At 39.3% G+C, this 26,016-nt stretch overlaps 1 protein-coding gene across 1 annotated transcript in view; it reads left to right on the top strand.

The window, feature by feature from the left end:
• TTC6 (tetratricopeptide repeat domain 6) overlaps positions 1 to 26,016 on the top strand; it is a 233,729-nt gene that overhangs the window by 169,599 nt on the left and 38,114 nt on the right. The window contains exons 10-16 of the mRNA XM_075532209.1: positions 4,799 to 4,935; positions 10,772 to 10,941; positions 13,448 to 13,568; positions 14,908 to 15,058; positions 18,412 to 18,494; positions 19,837 to 19,913; positions 20,710 to 20,870. Coding sequence (XP_075388324.1) covers positions 4,799 to 4,935; positions 10,772 to 10,941; positions 13,448 to 13,568; positions 14,908 to 15,058; positions 18,412 to 18,494; positions 19,837 to 19,913; positions 20,710 to 20,870 — 900 coding nt within the window. The remainder of the gene's footprint in view (positions 1 to 4,798; positions 4,936 to 10,771; positions 10,942 to 13,447; positions 13,569 to 14,907; positions 15,059 to 18,411; positions 18,495 to 19,836; positions 19,914 to 20,709; positions 20,871 to 26,016) is intronic.

The following is a 26,016-nucleotide window of genomic DNA, read 5'->3' as shown; positions in this document are numbered from 1 at the left end:
CATTGTATGTATGTACCACAGTTTTTTAATCCAATCGTCAGTTGATGGAAATTTGGGTTGCTTCCAATTCCTTGTAATTGTGAGCTGGGCTGCAATGAACATTGGAGCACAGATGTCTGGTCTTGGTTTGTTTCTTGCCTCTTCTGGGTATATGCCCAGTAGGGGGCTTGCTGGGTCATATGGTAACTCTATTTCCATCTGTTTTAGGTATCGCCAGATTGATTTCCATAGTGGCTGTATGTACTTACAGTCCCACCAGCAGTGGATGAGAGTTCCTGTCTCCCCACAGCCCCTCCAACACTTGTTGCTTTCTGATTTTTTGAATTGGGCTACCTTTGAGGGTGTCAGGTGGTACCTCGTTGTTTTAATTTGCATTTCTCTTATGGCTAAAGATCGGGAACATTTTCTCATATGTTTGTTGGCCATTCGGATTTCTGTCCCTGTAAAATTTCTGTTCAAGTCCTTTGCCCACCTTTCAAGTGGGCTATTGGTTTTTTCTGTTTGGAATCTAGCAGAGTATTGTAAATTTTAGTAATAAGGCCTTTGTCTGATGTGTCATTGCTAAAGATGTTTTCCCAGTCTGTGGACTCTCTTATTACTCTCGGTGAATTCTTTAGATGTACACAAGTGTTTTATCTTCATTATATCCCATTTGTCAATTTGTGCCTCCTCTGTGTTGTGTCCTTCCCTATTTCTGATAACCTGTGTATTCCCTGCGCCAAAGTTCTCAAGTTGGTCCCAATTCCCTCATTGATGGCCCTAATAGTTTGGGGTTTAACTTCCAGGTCTGTGATCCACCTTGAGTTTATTCTTCTGCATGGAGTGGGATAAGGGTCTTGCTTCATTTTTCTGCATGTTGATATCCATTTTTTCCAGCACCACTTGTTAAAGAGGGCATCGGCTACCCATTTGATATTTTTGGGGCCCTTATCAAAGATCAGCTGTGTGTATGCTGATGATTTTGTTTCTGGGTTTTCAGTTCTTTTCCATTGGTCTGAGTATCTGTCATTGTACCAATACCATGCAGTTTTGAGAACTGTGGCTGTATAGTATGTGCCAAAGTCCGGTAAAGCAAGCCCTCCCACGGTGTCCTTCTTCTTGAGGAGTTCTCAATTCTGGGCTTCTTCCGTCTCCATATGAAGTTGGTAATCAGGTTTTCCATTTCTTTGAAGAAAGATGATGGTAATTGTATCAGGATGGCATTAAACTTACATAGTGCTTTTGGCAGAACTGACATCTTAACTATATTAAGTCTCCCAATCCAAGAGCATGAAATATTCTTCCATTTGTTGAGGTCGCTCTTGGTTTCTTGTAACAGTGTTCTATAGTTTTCCCTATATAGATCTTTTGTTTTTTTCAGTCAGGTGTATCCCTAGATATTTCAGTTTGTGTTTGGCTATTGTGAAGGGTACCACCTTTTTGATCTCTTCTTCTGTGGTCTTATCTGATGTGTATAACAGTCCGATGGACTTCTGTTTGTTGATCTTGTATCCTGCCACTCTGCCAAACTCCTCTATTGCTTCCAGTACTCCCCTTGTGGAACTTTTGGGATTTTCCATATATAAAATCATATCATCTGCAAATAACGATAGTTTCACCTCTTCCTTCCCCAGACGAATACCTTTGATGTCACTTCTTTGCCTTATGCTGTTAGCTAAAACCTCCAGCACGATATTAAATAGGAGTGGAGACAAGGGGCATCCTTGTCTGGTTCCCTTTTTCAGTGGGATTATGTTAGTCTTTTCTCCATTGACTATGACTTTGGCTGTTGGTTTTTCATATGTAGCTTGTATTGTCTTGAGGAACTTTCCTTCCATTCCTATCTTCGCTAGTGTCTTAAACAGGAATTGGTGTTGTATGTTGTCGAATGCTTTTTCTGCGTCTATTGATATTATCATGTGATTCTTACACTTTTCCATGTCAATGTGATGAATAATACTAATGGTTTTTCGTATGTTGAACCATCCCTGCATCCCTGGTATGAATCCCACTTGGTCATGGTGAATTATTTGTTTTATATACTTTTTGTATTCTGTTGGCTAGTATTTTGTTAAGGATTTTTGCATCAATGTTCATTAGGGATATTGGTCTGTAGTTCTCGATTCTTGTGGGATCCTTGCCCGGTTTGGGTATCAGAGTTATACTAGCTTCATAGAAGGAGTTTGGGAGTTTGCCATCTTTTTCTATGTTCTGGAAAAGTTTGTGTAGGATTGGTATTAGTTCTTCCCTGAATGCTTGGTAGAATTCTCCAGTGTATCCATCTGGTCTAGGGGATTTTTTTGTTGGTAATACCTTGATAAACCTTTTCTATTTCTTTTATTGCTATGGGTCTGTTGAGATTCTTGATGTCCACCGAGGATAGTCTAGGGAGGGATTGTTTTTCCAGGAATTTGTCCATGTCTTCCACATTGTTGAATTCATTGGAGTACAATCCTTCATAGTATTGTGTAACTATCCTTTTGATTTCATTAAGATCTGTTGTAATGACCCCTCTTTCATCCCTTATTCTTGCTATTGAGATTTGTTCCCTCCTTTCTTTGGTTAGGTTTGCCAATGGTCTATCGATCCTGTTTATCCTTTCAAGGAACCAACTTTTAGCGATATTAATTTTTTCCATAGTTTTTTTATTTTCCCTCTCCTGAATCTCAGCCCTGATTTTTATAATTTCTTTTCTTTTGCTATTAGTAGGGTTGTCCTGCTGACTCTGCTCTAGTTTTTGTAAATTTTGTGTCAGCGTCTCCATCATGAGTCTCTCTTCCTTTCTTAGGTGTGCTTGTATTGCTATGAACCTTCCTCTGATGACTGCCTTTGCGTGTCCCGTAAGTTTTGGTACGTCGTGTGCTCATTTTCGTTGGTTTCTAGAAATTTCCTGATTTTGTCTCTAATCTGCACCAGTATGCACTCCTTTTGCAGTAGAGAGTTATTCACCCTCCAATTATTTGCTCTTATTTTCTTTGTCTTCCTTTTGTTGATTTCCAGTCTTATGGCACAGTGGTCAGAGAGAGAGGTCTGTATTATTTCAATGTGCTTAAATTTATGTAGATTTGCCTTATGCCCCAGCATGTGGTCTATCTTCAAATATGTGCCATGGGGACTTGAAAAGAATGTGAATTTTTTTTTATTTGGATGAAAAGCTCTGTAAATATCTATTAGGTCAAATTGTCTAATTGTGGAGATTAGCTCTCTAGTCTCCTTGTTGAGTTTCTTTCCCTGTGATCTATCATTCTCAGTGAGTGGTGTGTTGAAGTCGCCCACTATAATTGTCGAGTCAGTGATTTCTTTCTTAATCTTTTGGAGTGTTTGGTTGACGTATTGAGCTGGTCTCTCATTCAGGGAATATATGTTTACAATGCTTAGTGGTTCATTGTCTATGATTCCCTTGAGCATTATATAGTGTCCCTCCCTATCTCTTTTTATGGTTTGCACTTTGAGGTCAATTTTATCCGAGATAAGGATTGCAACCCCTGCTTTTTTTGTATTGCTGTTGGCTTGGTAGGTCCTTCTCCAGCCTTTGATTCTCAGCCTATTTTTGTCTATAGCCTTGAGATGTGTCTCCTGTAGGCAGCAAATTGATGGGTTATGTTTTCTAAGCCATTTTGCTAGTCTCAGTCTTTTAATGCCTTTAAACTCAGTCTTTAAACTATGTAGCTGAGTCCGACTCCCTGCCTGTGGATCTACAAGGGCTTACTCCTTGCCCCAAGCCCCAGCGGTAGTCCGCAGCTGAGCCCCAAGAAGAGTCGCAAGAAAGCTGCTGAGAAGCCCCCAGAGAAGTGGGGGGGGGGGCGACAGAGAGCAGAGATGTTAACAGACGCTGCAGTGTAGCTGAAGCTTGATCCCTGCCTATGGAGCTGTGGGGGTTTGGGTTTAGTCCCTGCTCAGACCATGCGGCGAGGCTGTGCCTTGAAAAAGCCCCTGTGCAGCCCTCCAAGGCTGTGTGGGAATATAGAGCAGAGACACAAACAGAAACAACAATGTAGCTGAACCCTGATCCCTGCCAGTGGAGTCGCAAGCGTCCTGTCCCTGCCTTGAGGCAGGTAGGGGAAAACTGTGGCTGTGCTGAGACCAAGCCCTGCTACAGGCTCCAAATGGTCTCGGCTTGGGCAGATGCGGCAGCTGGGCTAGTGTCGAGCCCCAGCCGGCCTCCACTGAGGTAAGCCAAAAGCCCCCAGCCCCTCAAAACCCCGTGGATTTGTGCCTACTTATCTTTATGATGCGCCTCCTGCGATCCAGTGGCGCTGAATTTCACTCTGAGGAACTCTCCTGGGCTGGATTCTGCGGAGTCCCTCTGGTCTGTGTCACTCCATCGCCATCTTCTCGGAAGTCCGAACCATTCTTATACCAATTTCTTTTCACCATTTTAAGTATTGCATAAATCCATATTTGGTTTTATTGAATCAGTCTTGATATGGTTTGATATATGCCATTCAGTTATGATAAAATTCTGTAATATATTCAATATGTTGAATGTCTACTCTACATGAAGGATTCACTTTTAAAGTCAGAAAACTACCAGTGGGCAAAAGACTTGACTTCTTGTATATGATAGGATTTAAAAAAAAAAAAACCACTCTAACAGAGAAAGACCTCTCTTTTCTAGAACTTGATGAGGAACAGATTTCCTAAAGATGTGGTGTGGATTAGATGCAAATCTGAAGTTTTAGAATCTTAAAATAGTTTGCTTTTATGTATTCTGAAATAAAAAACCAGGTTTATAATCTATCTAATTTGCTTTGGGATTATATATTTTCTTTAGTTAAAAAATAATTATCTGATATGTTTATGTGCTCTCCCTGTTTAGTGTATCTACTATGATCCCCAAAGAACAGATGCACTATTAAAACGTGGGATGTATTATTATGAAAATCAAAATTGGGTTGCAGCCATACAGGATTTTACAGCATTGTTAAATATAGACCATCGAAATTCTAAAGCATGGTAAGAGTTCTTGTAGATGTGGATTTTGGAATTATTATTATTTTTAAAAACTGAAATAATATATTAAGATTTAGGTGATTAAAGTGGTTTTAGTTATTGTGAATATTTAAGTTCCCAAGTTTCATTTATTTTTACTTAAAATTTTTTAAATCATTTTATTGGGGGCTTGTATAATGCTTGTACATACATACATCCATTGTGTCAAGCACATTTTCCCATTTGTTGCCATCATCATTTTCAAAACTTCTGTTTTCCACTGAAGCCCCTGGCATCAGGGGGCAGTATAGCAACGATGAAACATACAACTTTCCTCTAGTTCTTAAATGCTTCCTCCCCCCAACTGTCATGATCCCAATTCTACCTTACAAAATCCAGCTGGACTGGAGGATGTACACTGGTACAGATGGGAATTGGAAACACAGGGAATCCAGGACAAATGAAGACAGGACAGAAGAACCCCTCAGGTCCAGTGGTGAGAGAGTGGTAACACCAGGAGGGTGGAGGGATGGTGGGGTAGGAAGGGGGAACTGATTACAAGGATCTACATATAACGTCCTCTCCGGAGGTTGGTCAACAGAAAAGTGGGTGAATGGAATTATTTTCTTACAATACAGTCTTAAGGAAGAAAATTGATGTCTTAAAAGATTGTGAGAGGCCAGCTAAGATGCAACTATTGGTCTCTTCCTGTCTGATTAAGATTGATGAAGACAATTAGTTCAGGGGATTAATGGCCCATTTGAACATCAATCTCCAGGACTCTGAAACCACGGTTAGATGGTGCTTGACCTCCACCACTACCAATACATGAAGGGGATCATATTGCAAGGTCCTTGATAGAGTGGGAGAAAAAAGGGGAACAGAAGCCCAAATTACAAGAGAGTTCTGGTCTGATGGAGACTGGTGGAACCCTGAGAATATGGCCCTCAGTCATCCTTCAAGTCTGGAAATGAGTCACCACCCCATGGTTCAGTATCCAGCCGACAATATACAGGTCTACAAGGGGAATGATAACACTATTAAGATACACATATCTTAGAATAATCAATCATTTGAGATTCAAAAGTGTAGTATTTACCCAAACACAATGTAATAAGGAGGAAGCATGTAAAGAGGAAACTTGGGGAAGAAGTAGTGATGGTTGTGGTAGTTACATAATATGGTATCAATTTGAGAGGATTAAGAGTGAAGGGGTGGAGTCTAGTCTGTCAATTGGATCATAACCAATGAGGCCTCTGCAGGGGCATGGCCTTCTCCTGAGAATTCTGGAAAATCTGGTATTTCCTCCTTGGAGGTGGGAGATCTCTCTCTCTCTCTCTTTCTGCTCGCTCTCTGGGAGACATTGCAGCTGACAAGACACATGTAGCTGGAGAATCCACATAGAGACCCCTGCCAACACTGAGATGCTTACAACACCACTGGATCCAAAGACTTTCTACCCACTGACCTGTGATCACCCTGCATCCGGCGTCATAGCTTGTGTTTCGTGAGTCTGAAGAGGACTTTATAGACATATGGGCTAATATCGGACTTATGGTCTTGGACTGGACTGGGTTAGGATGCTTTCTTAATGTACAATTACCCTTATATAAAACTCTCTCTTATACACATATGACTTTCTATGAATTTGTTTCTGTAGTCTACCTGAACTAACACAATGGTACACTGCAATGAGTGAGATGAAACAAAAGTAACTGTTGAAAGTAAAACAAGTTCTTAGCATGAAGAAATAAGTTATTTAAATAATATCTTCTCAATTGTATTGAGTGCATATGTACTAATGTGATGAAATTATGAAGAACGAACACAAGGTAGTTAAAAGTCAGGATAGTGGTTATCATCCGGGGAGAGTGAAAACACAAGTGCTGGAGCTTATTGGCAAACAATCTGAGTATATGAAGAAGAACATGTTATCAGGATTGAAGCAAGGCTAACTAGCAACCTGTAATAATATGCAGATGACACAACCTTGCTTGCTGAAAACCAAGAGCACTTGAGTACTTAGTGATGAAGATCAAAGACTGCAGTCTTCAGTATAGATTATAACTCCTAGTGAAGAAACTAGAAATCTTCACAACTGGACCGTTAAACAACATTCTCATAAAGGCAGAAAAGATTGAAGTTATATCAAGAGTTTTATTTAACTTGGATTCACAATCAATAATTATGGAAGCAACAATCAAGAGATCAAATGGCACATTGCATTTGATAAATCTGCCGCAAAAGACCTCTTTAAAAAGTTGAAGAGCAAAAATGTTACTTTGAGGACTCAGGCATGCATGACTCAGCCATGACCTTTTCAATGGCCTCATATGCACATAACAGTTGGACATTGAATAAAGGTAGCCTGAAGAAGAACTGCTGCATCTTCATTATAGCAATGGCAGAGAATATTGCAAGGACCATGGACTGGCAAAAGAACAAACAAATCTATCTTGGAAGCAGTACAGCCAGAATGTTTCTTAGAAGCGAGCATCTTGAGAGTTTGTCTCATATCCTTTGGACATATTGTCAGGAAGATCAGTCACTGGAAAAGAACATGTTTGGTAAAATAGGGAGACAGCAAAGAGAGGAAGGTTCTTGATGGGACGTATTGACACCGAGGCTGCAACAATATGCTCGAGCGTGATATGTATGTTTGGTTCGGTCGCACAGGGTTGTTTTGAGTTGGAACAAACTCGTCGGAACCCTTGCTGTGCATTGGGGTGCTGTGAGTTGGGACCCTGTGGACAACACTATTCAAGATTGTACTGTGCACTCATGGACTTGCTTTAATATTCTTCAACTTGAGTTTGCGCAAGACAAATTAAGGGTGTATTCTGTAGTCAGCCGCTGGGTTCATCTGACCAAAGATACTGAGTTTCTCTATCATCTCTTTCCACAGAGATACTCAATTTGAACCCTATGTTTTCCATTTGCCCACACCTACATGTATTGTTATCATTTGTGTGATTCCAAGGAATATGCAATGAATAAGTTGATTTTGCAAGATTATATCATGTGATCTCCAACATAATCTTTTTTATCACCAAGGCCAATTTTCTCCTGTGTGTCTGACTTTCCCATTCTGTTAACTATCAGTGCATCTTTATTTCATTTTTATAATTTCAGAATGCAGAAATTTATTTTAAAAATTCTTAATTTCTTCAGCTTTGGCATTTCAATATTACAATTATTATCCAAATTTGAATAATAGTTGAATTAATTGATCTTCCTTAAAGGAATGTGAATATTATTCTATCACTGACAATGTTGTACATCAGGATAGATCTTGAAATTTTGACAATGAATGAGACCTTAGGTTTGTCATTCCTGCCACAGCAGACCACATGATTGTGTAATTCAAAATGGCCAATATGAGTCCATTTCAGCTCATTAAGTCCTAGGAATATTGCCTAGTAACATTCCAATCAATGATGTGGAAGGAAGAAATTCAAGCTGTACTGAAAGCATTAGCCCAACCCAAGGCTCCAGAAATTGATGGAACACCACTTTTCATAATTCAACAAGCTGATTAAGCATTGGAAGCAATAATGCTTCTATGCCAAGGAATTTGGAAGACAACTACTTGGACAGATGACTGGAGGAGTTCCGTGTCTGCACCCATTCCAAAGAAAAGACCCAATATAATGTCCAAATTATATAAAAATATCACTGATATCACAGGCAAGTAAAATTTTGCTGTAGATCACCCCAAAATGGCTTCAGCAGTACCTTGACAGAGAACTGCCACAGTTTCTGTCTAGATTCAGAAGAAGATGTGGCACAAAGAAAATCATTGCTGATGTAGGAGAATTTTAGCCGAAAGCAGAGGATACCAGAAAGCTGTTTATTTATGATTCCTTGACTACACAAAAGTATTCAACTGTGTAGATCAGAACAAACTATGGACAGCTTTGAGAATAATGGGAATTCCAGAACTTCATTGTGTTCATGAGGAACTTGAAAGTGGATCAAGAGGCATCTGTGTGAACAGAGCAAGAACAGAAGAAAATACTGAATGGTTTAAAAATTAGGAATGGTGCATCAGAGTTGTATCCTCTCACCATGCTTATTCAATCTGTATGCTGAGTAAATCATCAAGAAGCTGGATTATATTAAGAAGAATGTAGCAACAGGATTGGAGAAAGGCTGATTAACAACCTGCAATATGCCAATAACGCAACCTTGCTTGCTGAAAGTGAGAGGGACTTGCTGATGACGATCAAGGATGTATTACAACTTAATCTAAAGAAGACAAGAATATTCACAACTGGATGAACCTGTAGGGTCATGATAGGTGACATCAAGATAAATGGATACATTTTTGTCTCGCTTGGAGCCAAAGTCAGTGCTCATGGAAGCGGCAGTCAGGAGAGAAATGGTGAGCTGGATTGGGTAAATGTGCTGCACAAGGCCTTTTTAGAGTGTTGAAAAGGAAGGATGTGACTTTGAGGACTAGGCACACCTGACCCAAACTTGATATGCTCAATTGCTTCAGATGAATGTGAAAGTTGGACATTGAGTAAGGAAGACGGAAGAAGAATCGATACATTTGAATTGTGTGCTATTGAAGAATTTTGAAAGGACCAGGGGCTGCTGAAGCGACAGTTGATTAGTATTGGAAGAACTATGGCCATAGTGTTCCTTAGAGGCTTCACCTAACGTACTTCAGAGATGTCAGGAGAGACCAGTCCCTGGTGGACACCATGCTTGGTGACGTGGAGGAGCTCCGCACGAGAGGAAGGTCCTCAGTGTAATGGATGACACCATGTCTGCAAAATTGGGAAGCATTCAGCATAGGAAGCACTGTGAGGCTGGACAGCCCGGGCAGTGGCTCACTGTGCTGCCTGTAACGGTTGCTATGAGGTGGAACCCTCGATGGCACCAGCAATAACAACAGTGCCCAGGATGTCGCTCTTTATGGTTTTGACTTCATATTTGACAATTTCCACTTCTCCTAGATTCACACTTTGATTTTATGCCCTCATCAATAGTGACTATTTGCAGCTACTTTTAAATTGTGAATTGTGCCACATTAGCAAATGAAGGTCCTGAAAGTTTTAGTTCCTATCATGAATGTGAAGTCTACTTTGAGGACATGGCTCTCATGCAGTCATATTTTGAGTGCCTTTCAACCTGAAAGACTCATCTTTCAGCCCTTTATCAGATAATCATCTGCAGCTACCCACAAGGATTTTGCTGGCTAGTTGCTTTTGGAAGTAGATTGCCAGGTCATTCTTCCAGTATTTTTTAGTCTGTAACTTTCAATAAAACCTGTCCACCATCGGTATCTCTACTGGTTTTAAAATATGAGTGGCATTGCTTCCAACATCAGAGTCAACATGCAAGTCTCCACAGAGTGATAAGTTGACAAAGTGGCCTTGTACATAGGTGATTACTTTTATAGAAAACACATTCTTTCAGTAAAATTAAAGTCATATAAATATTTTATATACCTTTTCTACTTATACTATTATTTTTATTTTCCCTTTTAGGGAATATCTAACCTTCAATACAATGACTTTAAGTGTGCTCTGTGTGAAATTTTGTTTTAAGTGCATCATACTTGATTTCACCACTGCTAGATATTTATTTTCAAAAGAAACACTGTCTTCATGATTTTCTGGTTTTATAAGCTTTAGTTTATTTCAAGAAATAAAATGTAAAATGTAATTGTTTAATTTATGTGAAAAGCATGCCCACTTTTTGCCAACATCATGTCTGAACTCTCCTGAGAAGCAAGCAGAAATAATCACAAATTGTTTGCAAAGATAAAGTAGCTGCGTAAGCATACCTAAAAGAGGCCGATGTACGTTTTCAATTCCTGTAGACATGACTTCCGCCCCCTTCTTTCTAGGACACACAGAGGTAGAGCATATTATAAACGGCGTTTTTATAAAGAAGCAACTCTAGACCTTTCTGCTGCGATTCACTTAGATCCGAATAACTGGCTAGCACTCTATTACCGGGCCTGCTTATTTAGGAAGACGAGCCCCTGGAGAGCGCTGCAGGATTACAGCATGTCAGGTACTCGGTCCCAGCCGCTCAGACAAAAAGCTCGTCTGAGTTTCAACAACTCGCGCTGTGATAGAGATGCTATTATATAGTACTCTATTTTTATATGTATATACTTCTGTATATTAATGAATGATACCATGTTTTAGCTAGAAATGGCTCTAATGTGCCCTGTTTAGTGTCTGTATTTGCGGTGTAAGTGATTATAGCAAGGGAGCACATCATATCATAGAAAGCTCTATGCGTTGCGCTCTGAGGATATTTCTGGAAAGTCAGGTATACTTCCTAGGCAACTTGCTAAAATAATAGTGAATGGCCCAGTTGGGCTGTGCCTTACTTCACAGATGCAGCTTTGTCAAATGCAGTTTAGTCAAATTCATCATTCTTAACCCTTAAACAAAAAAAAAAAAAACCGATTTTGAGAACCTTGAGTGCTGAAAGTGGCCAGTTGCACATCACCTTCTATCAAGTCCCAGGATGAGCATGTGCCTGGTATAATCTGGTGACGCTAACAATCTCCAGTCAGTGAATGAGCCCATACTGACTGACAAATTTTGGACAGAGCTCCACACTTCAGTAATGACTATGTTTGCCACAGCACAAAATGCTAGAATTCCACCATTCTGAATGAGATGGTACCTAGGGATCTAGACTTCTACAAAGAGAATAAATGGGGAAGAAATCTCAGATAATCACTACTTGAATCTCTCTAAGCCTTGTGGTTAGAAACCCAGTGCTTAATGCACTGCACCAATGGAACTCCTTGCAATCATTCCAAGTCCCTGTTAGTTTTTAAAGAAAATCAGCTTGATTTGGTCTCAATTCTTTCCTATAAGCTTACCAAGGGAGTTTTACCTTCCAAGATAAAAAAGACTGAAGACATTTTTCTCAGCTAATACTAGTAATACCTAATATTATTTTGGGAATTTTAGTACTTTGTAGGCACTGTTTTATGGGCTGTACTAGGTGATATGTATGGCACATCAGAATTAATATTTAGAATAATGCCATGAATTGGACATTATTATATCCCCATTCTACTGATGAGAAAACTGAATTCCTAGAAGTTTGCTATGCTACTTACCGTACATAGGTGAAGAAATGAAAGAACCATGAAGTATTTTAGAGAAATTCAACACCAGAAGCTTTAAGATTTAACTATGTAGTCGTCTCTCATAAAGCTAAAACCTGCACTTAAGAAAAGTATTTTCTCTACCAAGAATCTTATCAGCTGTACAAATATCCGTAGTTGTACGTGAAAGCTAATATTAAGCTAGACCTCATATTCTTAGCTCAACGATTGCCTGAGCACACCCCCCCCCCTCATACATTATTTCTGGATAGCCACTTCTTCATCCCCTTCCTCTCCATCTTCATCTGCTTCCTCCACCTCGTCATCTTTGGATTCACTGTGCCAGGCCCCTTCTTCCCGTTTGCCGGGTGCCCTGCGATTGGTATGCAGCGACATCCTCGGCAGAGTTCTCTAGCTTGGCTGCTTTCTGCTGGCTGATTCTCTTTGGCTGGTGGTTCAGACCACATCTCAGCCCCTTTTGTTCTTCAGTATTCCCACTGGGCCGGACTGGGCGTTCGCTTCTGACCTTGGGGCGAGGTTCTGAGCAAAGCAGGAAGAAAGCAGACTGTGGCCTTTCCCTGCATGGGCGCGCCTCGTCTTTCCCTTCGTAGCACCTTTTTTGAGGAACGTAATTTTTCATCTCCCTGGATAGCGTGCTGTGTCACTTTCTGCCCTATCTTCAAACTCCGACTTTTCTTTGCACACATGGTCTTTCAGCTCTCGAAACACTTCCTGGAGGACTCCGCGGCGCTGCTGCTTGTGCTCTTCCCGGCAGGTCCCCGCTGTCCCGGACAGCTCCGGGTAGAAGCTTTTCCCCTGTCCCGCGAGGTGGCTCGATCCCACAGAGACGCTTCCACGGGCTCCTTCCTGAACTAAGGCAATCCTCAGCTTCCTCTTTTGCAGACTTCTCTGCGCCTGGGAGTAGCCTTGCACAGCTGCCCACAATAGCTTATGGGTGTCCTCTGTGATCCCTGCCATCTTTCCCGGTCTGAATTTGGAGCGGACCCTATTCCTTGGCCAGTTACAAGGTCTTCCTGAGAGTCAAGGCCAAAAAGGGCAGGGACGCCCTTCTGACTACAATCCACTGAATGAAGCTGGAGACAGATTTCAGGTGTATTGTTGCCATGCACTGTCATCATGGCGGGGATAGTGCGCTCGCTCCTTTGTGTTTCTGTCTGCTTATCTTTCTGTGGTTTGTACCAGATTGCCATCAGGATTTCCTTCAGCCCCACTGAACCTCTGGTCCATACAAGCCACATTGCGCTTTAAACAAATACAGCCTCTGTACAATACTACCTTTCATTTTCCAAGTAAGATCCGCACTTGTAGATGTTTGATGGGAGGTTAACAATAAGAGTAAGCCCCAGGAGGGGTATACAGATTAAAACACACGCGATTCAGATACGGTGGTTCAGAACATAAGTAAAAATCATTTTTATTTTTAAGCTCTCATATACGATGGCTATGAGAATCTTGCTACTTTTCTACACCGGGGCATACTCTATGCAGACCTAAAACAGTGGGTTCTGGCAATTTGTGACTTTGAAACGGTTATTTCTCTAGAAAGGTACGTTTTCTTCTTTATACTTAACCTTATAACTTTTGTATACAATTAAGAAAAAACCCCCGAAACTTAAGTAAAAGCTTTTTTGGCGGTTGTTGTTGTTGCCATTGAAAATATTGCAGAAAATTAGGCAATTATTAAATTATCCTGCAATTAGTATTCTACTGTAAAAAGAACACTATTTCTAAACCAAGACCTCTTTTCAAGATCTGTTTGCTTTAAATGCTCTTACAAGTTTCAGAGGTTGAATGAGCCCAAAGAGGAGTAAGCTTTTTGAATTTAACTTTGAAGAATATTATCATCTAATTTGAAAATAGTGGCAACATTATGTCATCACTCTATACAACATATGAACTAGTGTAGAAACCTTGCACTTTAGAACATTTGACTTCAAGGGAAAAAAAAGTGTAAGGAAAAGGGCCAAGGAAAAAGAAACTGATAGTATTCAGCACATAAGTTCAGGAAGAAAGGTGTATGGAGAATTACATATACGCTGTCTGTAGTCAGAACGTAAAACAGAATTTAAGTAAATGATTTATCTTCTTTCTAATGAAGCAGTCATGAAAATGCAGTGTCAGGAGAGTCAACCATGCCAATTCCATGCCAGTGAGACAGTGGTTGACTTAATTTTCCTAAGGTAAATGTTGAATTTGACTCTGGAAAGTTGTGGACCAGGCTTCATAATGAGCACAGTGGTTATCTTTTGGACCTTTTTGAGCCAGGCAGAAAAAGAAAATAATTTAGTTGTCAAGGGTCAGAGAGTAGGATTGGAGCTTGAACCATTCACTGGGCCTTCTATGAAGTTGGCTTGTAGGATGTGTGCGGTCCCCTCTTTTAAAAATGGAGCCAGGGAACCATAGTGATTTATTTCTAAGATGATTTCTATACTGAACATTGTTTGAGTCCAGAGAAAGACAATGTCTATTTGATACAGAAAAGCTGATTATTTGATTCCTATGGGGAGAAGATTGTTAACCCCAAACCACCAAGATCTGGCAGATTAGTGTTTCTAATTAAACATAAACTGAGGCAAAAAAATTGAGATGGTGAAAACGAACGTTTTAATTAAAATGATTCATGGTTAAGTCAAAGAAGAGGAAAGTATTGAAAGAGACAAGAAGACTTCAGGAATTCTGTTCTGAGAGTATGTTCTGCAAATATTCATTCTCTATCAAGTACTTTATAATGACGCTTGTAATCTTTATTAGACGGTACTTCATATACTTAAAACAACACCCTGGTATATAAGAATGTATGTATCTCATTAGGTTAATTTATAATTGGAGGTCATTAAAATAATTTTTAAAATTTCTAATAAGAGTTTTCCTATTTATTTTTTCAGAACAGTTTCTTTGGCTTATATAAATATTGGCCTCATACATATGCTACAAATGGATAACTATGTTGAAGCCATCTGGCAGTTTTCAGAGGCAATTAGAATTGATCCTTTATATATCCAAAGCTATCTTTGTCGAGCAGAAGCCTATGATAAGGTACTTAAGGTTTGAGAATCTTGACTGTTAAAAAGTTGAAATTTTCTGAAAATCCAACATAATTTTAAATCTACCAATACATTTTTCTGTAGTTGCATAGACCAAACTTACAAAACTTCTCTTACAAGGTTTGCATTTTATGTCTTTCATCTCTCTTTTTATAACTCTGATTTCTTCCTTATTACATAGCAATCTATTATTATTTTAGATTACATATACAAATAAGAATAAACTAAACCATTTATAATTGCATTCTTTTAGCAATACTGTTAACATTTTGGAATTTATTGGTTCAATGTATTTTCTGTGTTTGCCTATGTCTGTGCATGTGTATATAGTTGTAGTTGCATGATTGTGGGGTGGGTTTATGGGATGGACTAATATATGCATAGAATGTGAATCCAATTCTCTATCCTTAAACATTTTGTTCAATTTTTACAAGATATTTTAATTAAAATTACACATGGAATATATTATTAGTGTAAGAAATTCAAGCATACAATAAATAGTAAAACTTTACTTTGACTTTACTCAAATCTGACTTCCCAGCTACAAATGCTATTAACAACTCTCACTATCCTTTCGAAACATCTCTTCTCACCACTCTATCACTGACCACCCTGTTAAAGGCACAGCAATTTCCCCGCAAGATTACTGAGGTACTTCCTGATAATTTTATTTCTGCTTCTCCTTCTCCATTAAATTTCAAATCAACAGTGCCACTGATCCTGCTAAAACACAAGTAAAATGAGCTCACCCTTTTGCTGCAAACCCTTTCTCTTTGCTTTCAGAATAAAAGCCAGTTATTCTTTGGCCTCATTTCCCACAAGTCCCCTCCTCACACCATTCTGGTGATGGATGCTAGGCTGTGCTGTGGGTACAACCAACATCAAAACCACTGTGCTAAAGGTTGAATCACTACTCATACTATATGCCCACTCACAGTTGGTTGTAGTCTCTGCCCTTCCCTGTCTAGATTTTAGGACGCAGGCTGATGAAGGAGCCACACGAGTGGAGCATTGTGAATTGTCATGGCAGGGAAACGATTTCTGGAAGGGCTTTTAACCTGGTCTCGGGCCTGCATGTGCAGTGTTAACCATGTGCCAGTAAGGCGGAGACCCCTATTTGGTGAACAGTGCGAATGTCTACTATAGCTCCTTGTCCTATAGCTCGTGAACTTCTGGACTCACTTTCTCTTATGTACACGCAACACTCTCTACCCAGGCTTCGTGGCCTAAAAGCAATGTTATGCTATAGCATCAATTGAAAGATTATTTGCATCTCTCACTGATGTGTCTATACCCAGTTTACATAAACCTTTTCAGAATAGTCACAGTACACGCTCACATTCAGAAAGGAGAATGGCTTTCCGCAGTGGGGATACTCTGGCGTGGGACATGAACACTACGGTGAGTGGTTAAGGTGGCATGAAGAGCAAGATAACTGGCAGAGAAGAGTTTGAGCAGCTGAACAACCATTTACCAGAAGGGTCATTGATGAGTATAATGAATTCACCAAGAATGAAGGCAGAGTAGCAATGGAATGAGCCAGGACTAAAATCGATGAGAAATAAGGAGTGATTAAAATGGTCATTTGATGACAGCAAATTTGTGAGGTTGAGTCTTGTATTCTGCTGATATAAGACTCAATCGTGGATTTTTTCAAGGGAAGGTGTAGAGAAAGTAGAAGGGAAGCAGAGAAGGACGAACCTTATCACAGTCCCAGGTTTCATCATGTGGGGGATGTCAGAAGAAGCACTCATGGAGAAAGGAAATGCAGAAGAAAACCAACTTTCAGTTGAAAATTAAAATGAAAGAAACATTGAGAAAAATATTGAACAGGAGATTTTTTGCCAGTTGGGGACACATTTCTAGAAACACACAGTTTTAGGAGCTGAGGTGATATGGATTTATGGTAGAAGAAGGGCTGATTAGAGCTTATGGGAGACACAGATAGGCAGGAAGGGTTTATTGGGGTGAGTGGCGTAGAACCCTGCACATACAGAACATAATACTTTTTTCTGGTGCACTCAGTGTGGGGGCAAATCTGTGACTGTGAGTAGCTGGGTATCGGTGGGCATCTGACTGTCCCTCTTGAACTCTACGTATAACAGAAAGGAAGCATATTTTAGTCCCAAAGTCCTTGCCCTCATGATAACGGAGAGTAAAGATCTAGGTTGAGTTTAGTATTATCCCCATGGAAAGTTTGCTCTTAAACCTTACGAAGAAATGAAATACTTGTAATAGGTGATGCTTTTGCTGTTGATGGCGCTGAAGCGATCTGAAGAATTTGGGAATTCCTTTAAGCACACACACAATTCAAAGCACCAGCATGATAGCAGATATCCATGAACATATATTGAAAGTCTTATTGTTCTGAGATTTTAAAACCTCTGTGCACTAATGGTTGAAGAGATTGTGGTGTTTTGCCTCTATGAAATATTATGGATTCCATAGAGAATGGTATGCACAATATGATCCTGTGTCTATAAGACAATGACCAATAAAACTCTGAGTGCATATGGAAGAACACGCAGCAATCTAAAACTCCAGGAGAGCTATGGTTCCAGGGTGCTTTATGAAGATCAGTCTCTATCTGCTTCGAGTCCAACGTTTCCTCACGGACATATATGGTTGGTTGGTAGTCAAATGGAGGCATGTGACTAAATGCCTTATTTATTTTAAAAAATCATTTTATTGGGGGCTCGTACACCTCTTAGCACAATCCATCCATACATCCATTGTGTCAAGCACTTTTGTATATTTGTTTCCCTCATCATTCTCAAAACATTTGCTTTCTACTTGAACCTTTGGTATCAACTCCTCATTTTTCCCCTCCCTTCCCTAAATGCCTTATTGATAATGTCAACATGAGTTGTGTCTGCTGGAGAGGTGGAAGGTCTGAAGGTTTGCAGAGCTTCTCAAAGTTACTTGCATAAATTTCCAGTACTCACCTTAAAAACATATGTCATTGATGCCAACATTAAAAGAAATAACTCTTGCGCACACATTGATTACAATAGTAAAGGTCGGTGAAGGAGGTTTATATGACTAAGAAAGACAGAAAAGTCAAACAAAGAAGAAGAGATCCCACAAGCTAGCATTCATGATACAATCACATTTATGTAAAATTAAATATACTGTCATCATTCTCCAAAATTAAGGATACATTGTTTGAAATACTCTGTAGTATACGAGTCTATAGCTGTTATTATCCACTTATTTATTTTTTGATTCTTATGTATTAGGATAAGTTGTTGCAAACTTTCTGTAGTGAATGATGGGAAGGGATACACATCATAAAGGAAGGAATCACTATTATGAACAGTTATGTTTCTGTTTATTACTCAACAGTTGCACAAATTGAACAACTCAATAAAAGATTTATCTCGTGCTATCCACCTGCAGCCAGATGGAATCCAGTTATATATAACAAGGTATGAGTCCACAAATGAAATTCTTCTTGGGATAGCCACATCTGTGCTGACTGCTGGGATTTTAATCCTCCAGTTAATAATGGGGAGCCGTAATTTGTCTAGCCCCCTCATTATACATTTAATTCCCCCCAAATTTTCAGTATCCCAACCAGCAGCCGATATGCAGTTGTCTTTTTCGCTAAACTTGAAGATAATTTAATACATGCGATAACCAGATATGTTCCTTTACTTTTTCTTTGAATCAAAACTTAACTGTTGAGTGTTGATGTTATTTAAAGCTTATTTGTATTACTGGCTATATAGTTAATACTTATCAGAGTAATGTAAACATTTTAACAATTAGTTTGATTTTGTCTACAAAAATAAATCTCAGATAACTAAATCATAAATCTCGAGTAATTCCATGGGAAAAACATGACCAATTCAATTGTATTTCAAGTGCGATATTTAAGGCTCGCTGGAAAGGGATGTTTTGATAGTTATGAGTCATTATTAACTTGAGAAAGTGATATAAAACAATGCTTTCTACTGTGTCTTAATTTTTTAATCACATTTAGGCTGTTATGTAAATACTTCTTCAATGGCTTTGAACTTAAAAAAATCTTTTAATAATTTCTCAGTGACAGTATAACATTGTAAATGTAGACAATTGCAAAATATATTCCTGAGTATTTTTCTTTTAATATTATTTTTCCTTAATTGTTTTCTCATCACATCTCCATGCTAATTTATCTATTCCCCAAACCAAACCTACTATTATTGGGTCACTCTTGACTCACAGAGACCCTGGTGGACAGGGGAGAACTATCCCCTTTGGTTCTGAGACTAAATCCTTACAAGAGAGAGCTTCATATTACTTCCACTGAGTGGCTGGTAGCTTTGAACTCCTGACCTTGGGGTTAGCAGCCAAAAACATTATCCACGTTGCCACCAGGACTCTTAATTTGTCAATTTAGGTGATATAAAATGTGTATGGACTTCATATTTTTAGGTATATCCATATATATATTACTAATTGTATTACAAAGGTGATATTTTCAGTTTTTACAGTTAGTGCCTGAGGCATTTGAATTATGGTGATCTATATCTACATATATGCTTTTTTAAGATAATGATTTATATATTTTCTTTATGTTATAAACTAAAATATGTCCATAAGTTTATGCATAATATTTCCAACCCCAAAAGACAAAGTTACTGATAATAAAAAAACAATAATAATGAAAACTGAAAATAAAAAGTCTTTGGCTTAGAACCCGCACACTCTGGCATCATTTAGAAAGATCTGTATTAGACATTAACTCTTAACTCTTTAGAACCAGAAACCTTTTATTTCTTCCAGAGGACAGTATCTTCTTAAGATGAAGTGCTTTGACCTGGCAAAATTCACAATTTACCAAGTAGCAGATATGAACAAAGGTAAATATAATTAATGTGAAAATCCCAATGGCCTTACTTCAAAAAGAAGTACCTTGGTACAACTTTTCTACTAGTCTTAGTAGCTATGTATAGACGGCCTGGGGCGGCATTGGTGGCATAGCTGTGGTAGAATTCTTGACTCCCATGCGGAATACTTGAATTTAATTCCTGGCCAATGCACTTCCTGCACAGTGGCCACCTGCCTGTCAGTGGAGATGTGCCTGATGGTAGGAGATCCACGATCTCAGTGGTGCTTCTGCAGTGAGCCGGGCTAAGAGGAAAGGCCTGGCAATCTGCCTCTGGAAATCAGTCCGCGAGAGCATTATGAGTCACAACGCCCTGCCCGGCCACTGGTCAGGAATGGCACTGGGCCTGGCACAGTTTGTACATCGGGTTGCCACGAGTCAGGACCAACTCAAAGGCAGCTAATAATAGTAACAGACAGAATGAGACAGTCACTTCAAAATCAGTGTTAGAATTTGAAACTTTAACACATCTGTTCCATCGATGCATTGAGAAGGAATAAAATAATGATTTCTAACATAGTAAATTTTGAGCGAGATATTATTATAGAAAATACTCCACAATTTTACTTGTTCATCTCACAATTTTACTCGTTTGTAATGGGGATTTTTCACTGTTTCCTGGTAGTAAACACTTTCAAATAATACTGATTTGTTCATGCATTTTATATAGGAAGTTTGTTTAATTGCTTGACCTCCTTAACATAAGTAGATCCTAAACCCTAGATACCTGGCAAAGATGTTACACTAACAGAGTTCTCCTTTGCCTTCAGGTCTCCTTGAATTGAGTCCTGTGCAACAAGCGCTCATTTATTCATTTTGTAAAAGCCACGATAAAGCGACTCAAGTGTTACACGCGCTCACGTTGAGTAAGCCTGACATAACCACGTTTGCTCTGCTAGCAAAAGCCCAGATGAAGGCCAAGAGAAACAAGGTGAGAAACGCTCTGAATGATGTTTACTGAAACCTGTTCAGGGAATTGATGTATTGTTCTAAGCCTGACTGTTTTAAATAGTTTTTCCCACAACTATTTATTGAGCTATTTTTTCTATTGTTATTATCTGGGTTATTTCCATTTGCTTTGTTATCTTTTAAGAATATGATTGATCTGCATATTCTTTTTTATGTCTTCTATTAACATATTGGGGTAGGTTCTCAGGATATACTCATTGGAGTGGTATTGCTGGTATGTAGAGAATGTTACAAAGTAAAGATTTCACTTAAAGGATTTAGATTCACCTGGTCCAAGTTATGGTACTGTCAGTCACCTTGTATGTACGTAAAGGCTGGACAGTAAATAAGGAGGACTGAAAATGAAATGATGCCTTAGATTCATGTTGTTGGTGAAGCATATGGAAGAGAGCTCGAAGTGCCAGAAGAAGAAACGGATCTGTCTTATACAGCCGGAACGCGCCTGACTTCCTCTCACAGACTTTGGATGTGCCATCAGGAAGGACCATTCTCTGAGGAAGGGGCATCATGCTTGGTAAAGTAGACTGGCAGCAAAAAGAGGAAGACCGTCAAGGAGATGGACTGACACAGACAACCATGGCACCGAGTGTGAGGGTCACACGGTTTGCTTTTCGTACGGTTGCTTCAAGTTAGAACCGACTGACTGTACCTAACCATAGCAGAGAATGTTTGTTTTTTTAAGAAAATGATCCATTTTTCTATAGAATTGTACTCGCTTACTCTCCGACCTGCTGTTTAATAGTTCTATATTGGCATCCTTCATAACAATTGGTATTGTCAGACTTTTTGTTTGCCAAACTACTGCAGACGAAAGGAATCTTGCTGGTACTCCATAGAGGGAAGGCCTGGCGGTCTGTTTTCATAAAACTTGCAGCCCAAACCAGTCTATGGAGCAGTTCTGCTCTGTGTCAGGGGTCAAAATGAGATCCACATCACCTAAGGCCTTAACTGAATAACAATCGGTGTCTCATTGGGATCTTCATTTGCATGTCTCAGTTTAAGCATCAGATTGATCACTTTTTATATAGTTGATCAGATCTCTTTCCTGTCAATTGCTTATGGATATCTAATTGATCTTTTCTTCCTGAGTTGTAGCCATTTAAAAGATCCTGGACACCACTCCTTGGTTACATGTGTGCAGCATATTTTCTCATACTTTGTAACTCTAATTTGAGTCACAGCGATCCACGTGTGAATCATTCATTTGCCATGTTTTTTAAAATTGTAGGTGACTCTTTTATTTCTTAGGGATGTTTTCTTCTGAAAGTTAAAAAGTTTTGCTTTTTTTTCATTTAAGACCTTGTTGTTGTAAGGTGCCATTGAGCAGGTCCGGACTCAGTGACCTTATGTACAACAGAATGAAACACAGCCCGTTCCTGTGCCATCCTCCCAATTGCTTTCATGTGTGAGTCCATTGATGCCGCCACGGTGTCAGTCTTTCTCACTGAGGGCCTTCCTCCTTTTCACGGCCAGGATACTCTACCAGTACTTCTCCAGGGACTGGTCTTTGCTGACAACATGCTCAAAGTATGGGCGACAAAATCTCACCAGTCTTGCCTCTAAGGAGCATTCTGACCATACTTCTCCAAAGACAGACTTGTTTGTTCTTTTGGCATTCCATGGTACTTTCAATATTCTTTGCTAGCACCGTGATTCAAATACATTAATTTTTCTTTAGTTTTCTTCTTTTTTTTTTTTTAAAAAGAATCATTTTATTGGGGGCTCTTACAATCTCATCACAATCCTACATACATCCATTGGGTCAAGCACATTTGTACATTTGTTGCCATCATCATTTTCAAAACATTTTCATTCTACTTGAGCCCTTGATAGCAGCTCATTCCCCCCTCCCCAACCTTCCCTCCCTCATGAACCCTTGATAATTTAAAAATTATTATTTTCTTTATGTCCTATACCAACAGCTATCTCCCTTCACCCACTTTTCTGTTGTCCATCCCCCTGGGAGGGGGTTATATGTAGATCGCTGTGATTGGTTCCCCCTTTCTGCCCCACCTTCCCCGTCCCCTCCTGGCATCACTACTCTCATTATTGGTTCTAAGGGGTTTATCTATCTTAGATTCCCTGTATTGAGAGCTCTTATCTTACCAGTGTAAATGCCCTGGCCTAGCCAGATTTGTAAGCTAGAATTGGTATCATGGTGGGGGGGGGGTAGGAAGGAAGGAAGAATTAAAAAACTAGAGGAAAGTTGTATGTTTCATCAGTGCTATACTACACCCTAACTGACTCGTCTTTTTTATGTGACCCTTCTGTATGGGGGTGTCCTATTGTCTGCAGATGGGCTTTGGGTCTCCGCTCTGTGCTCCCCCTCATTCACACTGATATGATTTTTTTGTTCTGGATCTTTGATGCCTGATACCTGATCCCATCGACACTTCAGGATCACACAGGCTGGTGTGCTTGTTCCATACGGGCTTTGTTCCTTCTCAGCTAGATGGCCGCTTGTTAATCTTCAAGCTTTTAAGACCCAGATGCTATCTCTTTTGATAGTTGGGCACTATCAGTTTTCTTCACTACATTTGCCTATGCACCCATTTTGTCTTCTTTAAGATCTTACTCTGTATTAAGATGGTAGGTTTTATGTGTGAGGTAGTGATCAATTTGATTTTCCTAGTAACTATATGCAAATATTCCAGTATCATTTATTGAATGGTATTCTTTAGACCAAATATCTCCAGAGCTACATCTATCATCCTAAAGTTTTCATGTATGTGTGGCTCTGATTCTGGGTTCGTCATTCTATAATATTGCTCAAGTTCTCTATCTTTGACAAAGAAATATGATGTTCAATTTCTATAGTTTTAGAATATTAGCTATCATGTAGAGCAAGTCTGAAGATTACAGTCTTCTCCAGGAAATCTGGTTATTCTTGGGCTTCTACTCCTCCATATACATTTCTGATGCCATTTGTTGATAGCTATTAAGTACCCTATGTGGATTTTGACTGAAATGATGTTGGATATATAGATTATTTTAGAGATGATTGGCACATGGTTTTAAATTGGTTGCAGACAATAATAAATCTCATTTATTTGACCTTTTCTTTTAAGTAGATTTTATACATCTTATTAGATATATTTCTAGGTATTCTTAACATTTTTTATTCTACTGTAACTGATAGCTTTATTCACTGCTGATTTATAGAAATGCAATGTTTTGATGCAAATGTTGAAGGCATTCCTCGTTTTTTCTGCTTAAAATAAAATTTTAGAGGAGAGATAAGTGAGTTAAATAATGCTAAATGCAATGAGATTTGATGATGAAAATTCTCAGCTTCTCCAGATAGCTAAAATCAAGATAATCATCACCAGGAAATCATACTGTAGAAAATAAGTTCAAGGTGTGACAGTATAGCTTTTTACTAAGACCTCAGAGAGTTCAAAAGGTTATAGCCACGTGAGAACCCTTTCAAGAGTGGCAACACGTGATTCACAGATCTTCTCAGCCTGAACAGGGGATCTCCAGAAGATTAAAGGTGTTGCCTCTCAGTAACCTCAGCAAGATACGAAGGGAGAGAAGAGATTAGCAGAGATGGCTTTTGTCTATTGGAATGAATCCCTGTGAAATCCAAGGAAGCTCTCCAAGGTTTTGAGAAAATGATTTCATCAGAAATCCTGCCACTTTGGAGTGGCGGGAAATGACAGGGAACCTTTGGGCTCAGAGGGTAGCCTGTGGCTGTCAGCTGTTCCCTGTCCTACATTTCCAAAGAAATGAATTCTGCAGCAACCTGAATGAGTTTCGGAACATTTTATCCCAAGATGAATTTCCAGATAGTATAACTCAGCTAGCAGCTTGACCACACACTTGAGAAACCCAGAATAGAGGACCCAGTGAAGCCATATGCCTGGTTTCCTGATCTACGCAAACGACGAGATAACAACATGTATTGCTTAAGCTGCTCACTTTGGGGAAGTTTGACTCTTTCTGGACTAGAAAATGAATACCCTCCTATTTAGAATGAATTACTCTCATCACTTTCATTAATTACTGCCTTTTTTCTAACTCAGTTGTCATTTCTTATTATGCATTTTGACTCCCTTTCTTCCAAATTTAAAGTTATTGAACTCTCTTTATAGACATAGATGTTTTCCCTCCTCCCGTAACTCCCAGAAGCCCTAGGAAGTCTCCAAACCAGAAACCTGAGGCCGCTTAGGACTTCTCTCCTCCATCAATCAATAACAAAGTTCCATTGGTTCCACTCTCTAAGTAGTTCTCAAGTCCACTTCATTTCTATATTTCAGTGAAAGTTCAAATTTGCTAAGTTAAATTTAAAAAAAATCAAAGGAGTGAGAGCAGATTTGTGGACTCAGGGATACAGTGTAGGGGCAGAGACCCCAAACAGGAAGGAAATAACCACTTGAGCTCAGGTGGAGCAGAAGCTGAGGCTAAGAACACAACCTGAAAAAGGAAAGGAGGAAAATGGAAACCATTCAATGACAGAAGAGAAGAAAGATATCCTCAGATAAAGATATAAATGTATTGAAAAGTAAGGCAAGGGAAATAAGACGATCCATTTTCTGTGTAGCATGGGTATGTGCTGCAAGTGAAGATAGGAGGAATAATATTGAGGTGTATTGTAAACATGTGGAATAACTGCTAAGGGAAAATGAGAAAGTATTCTTAGCACATCAAATGAATGCACATTATGTCTCTAGAAATGTAATGTTCTTAAGATTATGGGCTAAATAGTAACAAGCATCTGTGTCCGTATGAGGATAACATACAGTGGTTAGTTGAATGTTGTGTTAGTCCAGATTGACTAGAGAAACAAATTCATAGACACTATAGGTGTATGAGAAAGAGCTTTATATAAAAGAGCAACTGTATGTTGGGAAAACGTCCCAGCCCTGTCCAGATCAAGTACATGAATCTGATTTTAGCTCATATATCTGATACTAGTCCTCTTTAGACTCACTCAGGACATGCAATAACGCTGAATGCAGGAAGATCACAGGCCAGTGGATAGAAGATCTTGTGGATCCAGTGGCAGTGGAGGCATCTCAAGGCTGGCGTGGGCCTCAACATGTCTCCTCCAGCTTTCTGAGTGTCTCAACAGCAGGACAGGGAAGGCAGAGAGAGTGCCCCACCTC

The sequence above is a fragment of the Tenrec ecaudatus genome, chromosome 14 (assembly GCF_050624435.1).
Source record: "Tenrec ecaudatus isolate mTenEca1 chromosome 14, mTenEca1.hap1, whole genome shotgun sequence".
In the NCBI taxonomy this organism is placed as follows: Eukaryota; Metazoa; Chordata; class Mammalia; order Afrosoricida; family Tenrecidae; genus Tenrec; species Tenrec ecaudatus.
This window is presented reverse-complemented; position numbering and strand designations above follow the sequence as displayed.